The sequence below is a fragment of the Marmota marmota genome, unplaced genomic scaffold (assembly GCF_001458135.2).
Source record: "Marmota marmota marmota unplaced genomic scaffold, marMar, whole genome shotgun sequence".
Classification (NCBI taxonomy): Eukaryota; Metazoa; Chordata; class Mammalia; order Rodentia; family Sciuridae; genus Marmota; species Marmota marmota.
Window position 1 is genome coordinate 54,273,305 of NW_026000229.1, and position 13,887 is coordinate 54,287,191.

Here is a 13,887-nt window from a genome sequence, read left to right on the forward strand (position 1 = left end):
GCTACTTGGGAGGCTGAGGCAGGAGGATCACAATTTGAGGCCAGCCTAGTGAGTCAACTTAGTGAGATCCTGTCTCAAAAATAAAATCAAATTAAATTAAAATTAAAAGGGCTGGGATGCAGCTCAGTGGTAGAGTGTCCCTGGGCTCAATCCCCAGGACTAGAAATTAAAAAAAAAAAAAAAAAAAAAAAATTCATGACATGGCATTCAGTTAAGATCACATAGATTATTTTCAGAATTATAATGGTAGCTATCTTTCTATCTCTGTATTCTTCAAAATATCCTCAACAGTTAGTACTTGACTATTAAAAAAACAAAAAAACCTACATCTGCATACTTTTTAGAACTGCCCTGGTAACAAGTGATTTTTATTCAGAGCAATTGAGAATTAAGTTATTTCAAATGCTTTTTAGTACTGAGGTATGGGTCAGTTCATTTCTTCACACATGAAGTTTTCTGTTTTCAAAATTTTAATAAATGCAGTGATGCTTAGAACAGTAAAACTTCAGTAAATTTCCTTTCAATTTTTGTAAAATAAATTTTAGAAGCATGGATGCCTTCATTCTCTTCATAGAATAATGATAGTTTTTTTTAAGTTAACTTTGCTAAAATCAGACAATTGTTGATGCCATTTTTATCTCTTAAGCTTCTTTTTTACAGTTTTTGTTTTCCATGTCTTGAGCCAGTTTTCACTTGAACATGCTGGAGGTAGAAGCCATATAAGTGTGTCAATTCATCCAGGATTCATCAGTCTATCCAAATTCATCTTCCTGTCTCATGGATCTTCCATAGGAAAATGATATCAAAATATTGACCCCCATCCACATGAGTGTGACCTCACTTACCCTATGACTTGAACAAGACAGTGTTATCAGAATAAAGTATAAGGAGCCTGGCATCACTGCAAGAGATAAGCTCATACAGTGGACAGGGAGGCAGTCTTTTCATTCTCTGTGCTTGAACCTGGGACAGTGAAGGTTATATGTGGTCCTGTGGTTCTGTTATTTTGTGAATCCTTGCAGGGCTGTCCTATGAGTGAAAGGTGTCATTTGTTCTGGGCGGAACCAAAAAACAGTGACTGGAAGATGTAAGATAGATGCTTACAGTTTTAAAAAACTTTCTAATAGTATAAGAAAGATGTGGTTTTAAGGTATTAATTCTTAAAGCTGACCCAAAGCCTTTAATGGCACCCTAAAGCTCTTTTCAGTCCCAATATTGGTTTGGTAGAACTAGTGGAAAGACTATTTTAAACTGACTGAAAGAAAGCTAGTTTTAGATGACTTTAATTTTTTCTTTCTAGCCCTACATATGATTAACTGAGGTAATACTTTTCTAGTTGATCTTGTGTCAGACAGCTTTTTTTTTTTTTTAGAATAAGCAGCTGAGGGCTAGAGTTGTGGCTCAGTGGTAGAGCGCTCGCCTAGCACGTGTGAGGCACTGGGTTGGATCCTCAGCACCACGTAAAAATGAAATAAAGATATTGGTGTCCACCTACAACTAACTAACAAATAAATAAATAGAATAGAATAAGCAGCTGAGTAAGTTAAATTGAAGAGAACCCATGTTACTTAAAAATTAGATTGTTCTGGCCCTTAATGAAAATAACCTACACTAAAGAATGTATGGGTCCTATTGTTATTCCATGCTTTCCAGTTCTGATAGATTCTGGAAACTGACAACAGAACAACTAAAAAAGGAAGCACAGCTAATAAAAATAAGCATCCACTCTGGTACTTAAAGCCTTTTAATTTCCAGTTTATTGTTCTTCCTACTACGTATTGAGCTGCCAATGACCATATGGAGTTTTATTGAAATACTACTTACTTCAACAGGATTTAACTTTTTATATTAGTTGGATAGCGCTAACTTTACCATAATTGTTAAGTGATATGATTAACAGGTTTTCTATTTTAAACTTCTATTTCCATTTCAATTCAAGGGAATTGTGGAAAATCTTTATTTTACTCAGTGAAGGCTGGAAAACTGTGACCTTCAGGCTAAATCTGGCCCATACCTTATCTGGATAAATATGGTAAAGCTTTATTGCAACAATCACTCTTATCCATTTATATATAGTGTTGTATACAGCTACTTTTTTTGCTAGTGCAACAAAATAGAGTCATTGTAACAGAGATCTAATGGTCCTCAAAGCTTAAAATATTTACCATCTGACCATTGAGAGAAAAAAATTGAACTACTCTTATAATAAAAGAAAAAATTAAAAACAACAAAAACTCACAATGAAGTGACCAAATTACTGGCAGACTTTTTTAACTTTTCTTTGACCTCAGAATCTTAAAAATATGAGTTCAGATCTAATTCTACATATTAATTTCTTAATAAATTAATATAGAATATTGTTTTAAAAAGTTAAAAAATAACTTATCATATTTATTTTGTTTTTTAACAATTCAACAACTTTGTGCCAAGGATCAGGTAATAATAAGAAGCCTGAGAACTGAAGGTATAAATCCTGCTCTTAAAGGAATAAAGAATGTGAAGTAGAAATATGGGGTGATTCCCACTGTAGGTTTTGAGTATGGCACTTTCAAATAGTGGTATTTTTTTCTTTTTTTAGAGACTTCTGGTTACAGAAAAGGATGTGATTTTCAGAATAATCCTGCGTGAGAAGGATGAGTCCAGATGTGCCTCTGCTGAATGATTACAAACAGGACTTCTTTCTGAAGCGCTTTCCACAGACTGTTCTAGGAGGCCCTCGACTCAGATTAGGCTTTTATGCCCCTCCTTACTTATATGTTAATCAAATTATCCTTTTTCTGATGCCATGGGTTTTGGGTGGAATAGGAACACTTTTGTACCAGCTGGGCATCCTGAAAGACTATTATACGGCATCACTTTCAGGTGGACTAATGCTTTTCACTGCATTTGTCATCCAGTTCACAAGTTTATATGCCCAAAACAAATCAGCAACAGTACAAAGAATGCTAACTACAGATATCTTAGCAGAGGAAGATGAGCATGAATTTACAAGCTGTGCTGGTGCTGAGACTGTCAAATTTCTAATTCCTGGAAAGAAATATATAGCCAATATAGTTTTTCATTCTGTTCTTGCTGGGCTAGTATGTGCTCTTGGAACATGGTATCTGCTTCCAAATAGAATAACCTTGCTGTATGGCAGTATAGGAGGCACTGCTCCTCTATTTGTCTTTGGATGGATAACACTCTGTATAGGAGAATACTCATTAATTGTGAACACAGCTACAGAGACTGCAACTTTCCAACCTCAGGATACTTATGAAATCACTCCTCTTATGAGACCCATTTATATTTTTTTCTTTGTTTCTGTGGATCTTGCACACAGGTAAAAAACCTACCAAATATTTTATAACTTGCTTTGTTTTTATGTATACCTGATAAGAGAGCTTTTGCTAGTATTTAAAAAAATGAATCTGGATTAAAAATCATGCCCAAATCATTGGGTGATGGGTTGTTTTTATGATTAATCTTAGAAGTAATCAATGTAAAACATTTATGCTAAAAAGTAATAATTAAATCATACTGAAAGGGGAAAATTCCTTTTTCAAGAAAAGTAAACTATTTTTCAATCCTGTATTTCATTTTAAAGAAAGACCATTGAGAATCTATAAGATAACTGGGCCAAAACCTATGAAAACAATGGAACTTTCTTGAGGAGAATGAGGAAGGAATAATTTAAAAGTTATATGTGTAAATATTATACAGGTTGAGTGAATTCAAGATGACTAGAAATTTTGTTATATAGGAGGAATATTGATTTATAAATTAGTTTGTTATAGAAGAAAAATAAAAACATTTAAAATATAATTATTTACAAAATGGTTTGATAATAACTTTTGCTTGCTTTCCTTTGCTAACCCTGACTTCTTTCTGTTTCTGTAGATTACAGATTTCTCTTTTCCAAGTTAGGTGTACAGGCATATTATGGACTTAATGCTTGTATTCACTTAGAATTCACAAATTGAATCCCAAACCCCAGTATGATATTATTTGGTGATACAGCCTTTAGGAGATAATTAGGTCATGAAAGTGAGGTCCTGGCCTGATGAATGGGCTTAGTACTCTTTTAAGAGACATAGAAGAGTTTTTTATCTCTTTGTGTGAGAACAGCAAGAAAGGGGGCTGACTATAAGCCAGGAAGAAAGCTCTCACCAGAATGCTACATAAAACTCTAATCATGGACTTCCAGCATCCAGAACTGTGAGAAAATAAGTTTCTTATGTTTAAACTACTCAAGTCTGGCATTTCATTGTGGTAGCCCACCCTAAGATTTGGGTACTAAGAAGTGGCATGCTACTATAATAAATACCTGAAAAATGTAGAAGTGGCTTTGTAATTGGGTAATGGGTAGAGGCTATAAGAGTTTGGCATGCATGCTAGAAATAGACATGTTAGAGGTAACTCTGATAAGATTTCATATGGAAATAAGTAATATGTTACTTAAACTGGAAAAAAAAACAGTAATCCTTGTTTTCAAGTGTCATAGAACTTGATTGCACAGTGTTGTAGCATTTGCGAGTGATGAAATGGGATATTTAGGTAAGGAGATTTCCAAGCAAAGTATTGAAGGAGCAGCTTGATTGCCTCTGACTGCTTATAGTAAAATGCAAAAGGAAACAGAAGAATTGAAGAGGGAATTGTTAAGCAAAACAAGGAAACAGAACCTGAAAATTTGGGAAAATTCTTAACCTATTCATATATGGAAAACATGAGAAAGCATATTCTGTGGTTAGATTATTCCTTAATAAAGAGTTTTTGAGCTTGAGTTGTAGCTCAGTGGTAGAGCGCCCACCTGGCACGTGTAAGGCACTGGTTTCAATCCTCAGCACCACACAAATACATAAATACGTGCATAAATAAATATATTTTTTTTTAAGATTTTTATGGGGGCTGGGGCTATAGCTTAGTGGCAGAGCACTTGCCTACTATATGTAAGACACTGGGTTTGAACCTTAGCATCATAAATAAAATAAAGACATTCTGTCCATGTAAAACTACAAAAAAAAAAAAAAATTTTTTTTTTTAAGAAGAGAGTTTATGGGATTACGTGAGTAGAAACACTGCCAGTTTGAACTAAAGGAAATTGAGAAAGAATGAAATGAAGGAAGCCTGTTAAACTTCTTGGATCTTACAAGACAGTGATAGAACTATTCAACTGCAGTCTGGGAGCAGTGACACATGCCTGTAATTCCCAGAAGCAGAAGCAGAAAAATCACAAGTTTTAAGACCAGCTTCAGCAATTTGATGAAGTCCTCAGCAATGTGGTGAGAACCTGTCTAAAAATCAAAAAATATAAAGGGCTGGAGATTTAGCTCAGTGGTAAAGCACCCTGAGTTTGATCCCCAGTACCAAAAGAAAAAAAATGTGCATTATTCTATAAGAAAAGGGAAAAATTATACCCAAAGTGATCATTAAGGCCATACCTCAGTTCAACAGGCCAGACGACCTCTGCCTAAAACCTTGGAGGGCAGGATCACCCTTCAGAGTCAGAGGAGAAGGACCCCTGTGTAGAGCTGTGGGAGTGACACTTCAACTCCAAGGGCCTAGAGGACAGAGTATGGAACTAAAGAAAATCATTCTCAAGCCTTAAGGTCTAATGGAATTTCCTTTGTTAGGTTTTGAACTTTCTTGGAATCTATCACACTTTCCTTTTTTCTCATTTCTCCCTTTTGGAGTATAAGGAATGTTTTTCCTATTTCTGTTTTACCACTGTATTTTGGAAGTACAGTACTTGTGTAGATTTACAGGTGATTTAGATGATGTTTAGATGAGACTTTAGAGTTAATGCTGGGATAAGTTAAGAATTTGGGGGCCATTAGAACAGTATGAATGTATTTTGCATGTGAGAAGGTTATGAATTTGGGAGTGAGTACAAGGGATAGGGATAGAAAGATTTGGACCAAATTGTCTTCTCAAAATTCTTATGGTGAAGCTATCACCTTCAATGTGATGTTAATTGGAGATGGGGCCTTTGGGAATTAATTAGATCATGAAGGTGGAGTCCTAGTCTCATGGTATTAATTCCCTTTATAAGGAAAAACTCAAGAGAACTTGATCTCTCAGACACCAGGAAAAGCACCCTCACCAGAATCTGACCCTGCTAACCCTCTGATCTTAGACTTCCAGCCTCCAAAACTGAGAAAATTTATTTTCGTGATGTTTAAACCACCCCCTCTATGGTACTTGTTAATGCGACCTAAGCTAAGACAAGACTTAAAAATATTTCTTTTTTATACTAAAACTGACCTTCTGTAGAGTCCATTTGCTATTCCATAATTCTGAATCTCTTCTAATTGTGCTGTGTTTATGGATCACAGGACAATAGTAATTCTTCATCTAACCAAATATATAAGAGAAGAGTTAACCAATAGGAAATTTATCTAAATTGACTTCTTAATATCATTTACTTACTATGAGATAATTACAATTAAATGCTTAATTTTGAAGAATTAGTATTGTGTTGTGTGTATTTTTGTTTTTTGGTTTTGGTACTGAGGATTTAACCCAGGGGTACTTTACCACTAAGCTATGTCCTCATCCTTTTTATTTTTTATTTTAAGAGGATCTTGTTAAGTTATTGAGGGTCACCTCAAACTTGTGATCCTCCTGCCTTAGTCTCCAGAATCACTGGGACTACAGACATTTGCCACTATACCCAGTTTAGCAAAAATATTGAGTATGTATATACATAGGACCTTCTGTGCAAGGGTACAGAATTTTTAAGTTTATAAGATTATGATGATGATCTTCAGAGTACAGATTATTGAGTTACTATCTCACTAGGCCATTTCTGAAATCATTAATTACATACGTGTTATAGTATATCTAATTTTCTGTAAGAAATTACAGGCTGAATTTTTAATTTGGTTACCTTGACTTTCTGTGCTAATTTCTAAATCAAAGTGCATAAAAGGTTTTTATATACTGTTTTAATGTTTAAAGTTAGATAATTGAAAGGGGTTTTTGTTTTTGGGGGGGGTTATTGTTTTTTTACTATGACTTAAAGAAAAACAAAAACCTAGGGTAATCTCCATTACTATTTTTAAAGAAGGAAGTGGCTTATGCAAGGAAATTAACTCTCATTTCATTTTTAGAAAAATTTAACTTGTGATAACAAAATAATAAAAAATTGATGAGCTTTATACAATAGGTATAATGATAAAACTGGGGCATGAAATGCATGCACTCTTAAAATCTTGACAATTGTCGGAAATCTAATTATTTCTTAGTTCTGTTTTAGAAGATGTGAAAGAAAGCTGAAGAGTTGCACTTCTATAGTGTAATTTTTTTCTTTTCCCATTCTTTACCTAATGCAGTTGTGTGATAATAATTTTAAATTACTGTGCATTTTTGTTTTATCAAATACAAACATTTAGGGCTGGAGTTGTGGCTCAGTGGTGGAGCGCTTATCTAGCATGCTTGGGGCTCTGGATTCAATCCTCAGCACCACATAAAAATAAGATAAGGATATCATGTCCACCTAAAACTAAAAAATGGATATTTTTTTAAAACCAAACATTTAATTTATAGTGCTTTAGCTCAGACTCTCAGGAATTATTTGAAAGAATGACACACAGTTTGCATCCTCCTTGCCACTATTACAGAACACTTTTTGCATGGCATGTGGATCCTAGTGAATATTCAGAATTCAAAGTATTTTCATAGTTGTTAAGTTCAAAATAACAATTTTTTCTTAAGAGCTGAGTTTTTTTTTTACTCCAGAAAATTAATGTTAGTTAACATCATCAGAAACATTAGATTCAAACATTTTTTTCTTGTAAAAGAATTAACTATGATTACCATTTTGAAGCTGAGTCTTACATAAAATAATATTTGGTTACTTCAATTATGTATCCTTGTTCATAATATTCTTGTATACAAGTACTGTGTCATTGCACATTATTTAAGAATAAAAGATTTAAAGGTAGAACTTAATTTTGGTAAATATATTTCCTGAGTGTACATTATTTATATATAAATATCCTATCCTTGAGTGTGTTTGCAAGAATATTATTATCTTGGGAAAAATGTGCTGTACAGATCTGCATTTTTTCTTGACTTTCTTGTGGCTTATGTGTGGTTTGTTTTTTGTTGGTTGATTGTTCTCAGAATGAAATGAATTTTATTTTAAAATTATACTACAGGAAGTATTGTCACATTGTTAACATAGTGTTCATTCATTCTCTGCTTATAATAATTTGAAGGACATACATTGTGAGACAGTATATTAGATGGTGTAGGTCCTGGTATCTCTGTGAGCAAATATGTTATACCGTTATTACGTCCATAGTTGCTCTACATTTGTTTCTTGGCTGTTAACATATACTTAAATAGTTACCTTTTGTATATGTTTTCTCTCTCCTTAACTAGCAGCTGAGATATTCAAGCACAATTATGAGTTTTGAACTATAGTTTTCTGTTTCTAAAGTCTTTAGTATTCCATAAATACCCTGACTTTATTAGTATCCAGACACAGTGTTTAGTTAGCCTTATACCAGAAAATTAGCAATATATTGATATTGTTTATTTTTCTATGCTTTAAATTTTTATTAAATTATTTGAAACAATTTAATAATATTTTATTTTCACTGGAAGTGCTATACCAAGTATCAGTTTCTACGCTTAAGGTAGAGGCAGCCCATACTTTGTGACAAGATTATGTTGTATGATTTTATGTTCTCAAAGCCATTTTTTGCTTATATAAAATAGAACAGTATCAAAAATGCTAGTTACATTCCCCAGTTAACTCATAGAGATATAGTTGTGACCATGTTGCTGACTGTTGATATTAACTATACTGCAAGCTAGTAATATATGAATGTTAGTAAGGCTTTCACTTTCCCAAGGTTACCTGCAATTTTATATTATAAAATATTAAACTCTGAAGAAATACTGATAAAATTTCAGCCAGAGTACGTTTAGAGTTAGGAGAGGAAATTGTTTCTTCTGGCCTCAGTTTTAACAAATCCCTACATCAATTTTATTACTATTCAGTGATTACTTTTAATTTCTTCTTCCTTCCTTTGCTCATTTGAATCCACATGTGGATTTCATCATATTTTTTAGCACTTCCTACATATGGTTTGTAACCCAAGGTTAATAGATTTTTGTCTTCCTACCAAGTGTTAGCAAAGTCCATTTCTCTAACCTGCTGGAACACCTGCAATATCATATTATATTCCCAGCACATACACAATTGAGTAAGGGTACTTGCTGCTTTAGAGAAGGAGCAGTGTGTTACAGTATTATGGGTCATTTGTTAATTTGGGACTGGGACCTTTCTCTAAGTGTTCTTTATGTGCGCGAGGGTGTGTGGTATTATGTTTCTAGAAAGATCCTCTGCTATATCTTATTTTGTATGATTTAAATGTTTTCTTTTTCTTGTAGATTTGTGGTAAATATGCCAGTTCTAGAACAAGTGAATCAGATTTTACATGTCTTGTTTATATTTTTACCCTTTCTGTGGGCACTTGGGACTCTGCCCCCACCCGATGCACTTTTCTTATGGGCAATGGAGCAGATTTTAGAGTTTGGCCTTGGAGGTTCATGCATGTCAACTCACCTACGGTAATTTTTTTTTGTATTGATGTTAAATGTAACTTCATTAAGAGCATTTTTCTTTTCAAGTAAATCTGTTCTCGTTTTTCCCTCTGCAGGTTATTAGTAATGTTCATCATTTCTGCTGGAACGGCTATAATATCATATTATATTCCCAGCACTATTGGTGTTCTTCTTTTCATGACTGGATTTGGGTTATTACTGAGTCTTAACCTAAGTGACATGAGTTTTGTTTTCAAACACAGTATGATGAAACACAGAGTAGGAAACAAATCTGAAGCTTTACCCAGTGGTTCAGAAAAACTGTTTATGTGGAAGGAATGTGTTTTGTACATCATTGTACTAGTCTTGGCTCTCCTGGAAACTAGTTTGCTACATCAATTTGCTGGTTTCTCACAAATTTCCAAAAGCAGTTCCCAGGATATTGTTGGCTATATCTTGATGATGTTACTTATAATAGTGTGGATACTTAAAGAAATTCAAAGCATCTATATCTTTGGAATTTTCCGAAATCCTTTTTATCCAAAGGATGTGCAGACTGTGACTGTATTCTTAGAGAAACAAACAAAGCTCCTGAAGATTGGTGTTGTCAGACGGATATTGCTAACTCTAGGTAAGAGAATTTATCTACTAACCTTGTGTTACAAACTATCTGTAGGAATTGTTCAAAAATATAATGGAATACCCATATTTGTGTATTACACTGTATGTGTTCTTTATGTTTTGTTTTTCGTTTGTTAGGGTTTTTAATTAATTGCTTGAATGTACTTATAAAAATTCATATTTGCCAAAACAAAATTTGCCTTAATTATAAACTTCTCTTTTTCTTTGTTTTGTTTAAGTGTCACCTTTTGCTATGATAGCATTTCTTTCACTGGATAGTTCCTTACAAGAGCTCCACTCTTTCTCTGTCTTCATTGGATTCACAAGAGCTTTTAGAATGGTAATCCTAATATGCACTAAGTATTTTCCTTTTGCTAAACTCATGATTTAGTTTAACAGTTTGCTTAAATTATCAGATTCTACCCAATAAAAGTAGATAATCTGTATACTACAGGTATGGCAGAATACAGAAAATGCTTTATTGGAGACAGCCATTGTGTCAGCAGTGCACTTGCTGATCTCTAGTTCAGATTTATGGTGGAATAGAAGCCTGAATACAGGAATCAGACTTTTATTGGTAAGTATATTTTTAACAGTTTTATTGAGATATATTTCACATATCATAAAATGTTCCATTTAAAGTTTACTGTTCAGTAGCATATATATTTTTTTTATTTTTAGTTGTTGATGGACCTTTATTTTATTTATTTATGTGGTACTGAGAATTAAACCCAGAGCCTCACACATGCTAGGCAGTCACTTTACCACTGAGCTACAACCCTAGCCTATATATTCAATTTTATAGTCATTATCACAATCTAAATTTTAGAACATTTCAACATCTCAAAAAGAAACTTCATATACATTAATGATCATCATTCTCCATTACCATTCTCCATCCTACCACCTACACCCATTCCAGCCCCAGTGACCACTTACCTACCTTTTTTTTTTTTTTTTCTTATGGTGCTAGAGAACAAACCCAGGGCATTTTACATGGTAGTTAAGTGCTCTACCACTGCAGTACATCTCCAGTTCTACTTATCTCTTTTTGTCTCTGTAGATTTGGCCCTTTGGGAATATTTCACCTGAATGAAATTATGGAATATGTAGTCATTTGCATCTGTTTCCTTTCATTTATATATTCTCAAGGTACATTGATGTTATAGCATATATCACTATATAATTCTTTTTTATTGCCAATTAATACTACATTATATAGAAAGACTATGTTGGTTTGATTCATTGATAGGGTGATGGATATTTAGGTTTCCACTCTTGACTATTAATATTGCTGCAAACATTTCTGTACATGTTTTAGTATGGACATATATTTTTATTTACTTGGTTATGTATATCTGAGACTAGAATTTCTGATGATATAGTAATTCCAAATTTAACACTTCAAGGTATACAAAATGATTTCCAAAGTGGTTATACCATGTTACATTCCCTTTAGCAATGTATGAGGATTCTAGTTTCTTTCTCTATAGCCTTACTAGCACTTGTTATTATCTAACTTTTTCCATTATAGCCATACACATATGTGCAAACTACCATCTTGTAATTTTGGTTTGCATTTGTCTGATCACTAAAAGTGCATCTTTTCAGGTATTCACTGGCCATTTGTACATGTTTTTTAGAGAAATGTCTAAATCCTTTATCAATTTTTATTTGGATTATCTTTTTATTGTTGAATTATAAGAGTTTTTCATATATTCTAGATACAAGTCCCTTGAGAGATATATAATATGCAAAAATTTTCTCCTGTAGCTTTTGTTATTTTCTTGATAATTTCCTTTGAAGCACACGTTTTTAATTTTAAAGGAAGTTTATTTATTTTTTCTTAAAGTTTTTAATTTTAATGAAGTTTATTTTTCCCATGTACTCCAAGGTTATAAAGATTTACTGTTTTCATATGATGTGAAGTAGGACTCCATATTTATTCTTTGGCATATGGATGTACATTTGTGCTAGCACCATTTATTGAAAAGACTGTTCTGCCACACCAACTTTTCTTGGCATTATTGTCAAAAGTCAAATTAGGATGTATTTCTAGAATATTCTGAGTTCCTATCCATTCATCTAGATGTCTAGCCTTATGCCAGTACCACACTGTCTTTGTTATAGTAGCTTTGGTAGTACATTAGGTTTTTAAATTGGGAAGTAGGAGTCTACCAATTTTGTCTTTCTTTTTCAGGATTATCTTTATTATTCTGAGACTGTTACATTGCCATATAAATATCAATTTCATTTTGTCAGTTTATGCAAAAAAAACTTTTGGAACTCTGATAAGAAATGCCTTAAATCTCCAGATCAATTTGAGGAGTACTCCCATCTTAGAAATATTAATTATTCAACCTGTGAACATGAGATATTCATGTTCTATGAGATGAAGATACATTTATTTAGAACTTAAATTTATTTTAATAATGTTTTATGGTTTTCAGTATACGTATGGTAATACTTCTTTTATTCAGTTTATTCCTAAATGTTTTATTCTTTTTGATGATATTAGAAATGGAATTGTCTTAATTTCATTTTTTACTTATTTGCTGTTAGACTATAGAATACAAAATTGATTTTTTTATGTTAATCTTCTATCCTAAAATTTTACTTAACTCCTTTATTCTAATAAAATTTTAGTGAATTCTTAGAATGTTCCACATATAAGATGAGGTCATCTGCAAATAAAGATAGTGTTACTTCTTTCTTTCTGACCTGGATGCCTTTTATTTCTTCATACTTGCAATAACTAGGACTCCAGTTTAAAGAGTGAGAGTGGACATTTCATTTCTTTCTCCATTAAATATGATATCATCATTTACCATTAAACATGATAACTAAAGACTTTTACAGTTGTTCTTTATCTGGTTGAGGAAGTTCCTTTCAATTGCTAAGTATTTTTTTGTCATGAAGGATATATTAGATTTTATCAGATGTTTTCTCTGTGTCTCATGTGGTTTGGTCATTTAATATATAAACATGGTATAGTATATTGATTGATTTTTTGCCGAAGTCTGGCTGGGCAAAATCAGGAGTCACTTGTCAAAAGAAACTAACTTTATTTTTAGAACCACACAAGCCTCTCTCCCCCACACAAGCCTCTCTCCACCTCCCCCAATCCTCCTGCTCTTGAGGCGGATTGGCTGGGTCACGTGGGCGGAGCCAAAAAAGTCCCCCAATGAGCAGCTCCGTGGTCTGAAAGGGCAGGGAAACAGCCCAATGAGCATCACCGAAGAGGAGCCAATCAGCTAGAAGTTGCTGGGGCCGCTGTGAGCCAATCATCAGCTGGCAATCTGAAAGTTTGCTGGGGCCCCCTTTGGCTGTGGCTCTCAACAATTTTTGGTTGTTAAACCAGTCTTAAATTCCTGAGATAAATGCTTCTTGGTCATGCTGTATAATCCATTTCATATGTTGGAGAACTCAACTTGCTAGTATTTTGTCTGTCATTTCTGTTTTAGGACATAGGTCTGTGTGATCTCTTTCCTTGTAATGATGTTGTCTAGTTTAGATATCAATTAAATAAGTTAGGAAGATTCCATACTCTTCTATGGAATACTTTCTGGAAAAGTTGATGAAGTATTGATACTGATTATTCTTATATATTTTGTAGTATTCTTTATATATCTTAAATATATTGTAGTATGTAATATTTTATACTATTGAAGCCCTCTGAGCCTCAGCTTTTCTTCATGGATGGTTTTTTTTTTTTTTTTTTTTTTTTTT

At 33.2% G+C, this 13,887-nt stretch overlaps 1 protein-coding gene across 5 annotated transcripts in view; it reads left to right on the plus strand.

Annotated features, from left to right (window-relative positions):
* Positions 1 to 13,887, plus strand: part of Pcnx4 (pecanex 4) — a 33,038-nt gene that overhangs the window by 2,682 nt on the left and 16,469 nt on the right. The window contains exons 2-7 of one of the 5 annotated variants that reach the window (XM_015480950.2): positions 1,940 to 2,032; positions 2,579 to 3,322; positions 9,385 to 9,564; positions 9,654 to 10,168; positions 10,398 to 10,498; positions 10,613 to 10,735. In XM_015480950.2, coding sequence (XP_015336436.1) covers positions 2,634 to 3,322; positions 9,385 to 9,564; positions 9,654 to 10,168; positions 10,398 to 10,498; positions 10,613 to 10,735 — 1,608 coding nt within the window. In that variant the 5' untranslated portion in view covers positions 1,940 to 2,032; positions 2,579 to 2,633. Of the gene's footprint in view, positions 1 to 1,939; positions 2,033 to 2,578; positions 3,323 to 5,024; positions 5,262 to 9,384; positions 9,565 to 9,653; positions 10,169 to 10,397; positions 10,499 to 10,612; positions 10,736 to 13,887 lie in introns of those variants that run through there. The other 4 variants (XM_048793383.1, XM_015480949.2, XM_015480952.2 and 1 more) reach the window with 4 other exon arrangements.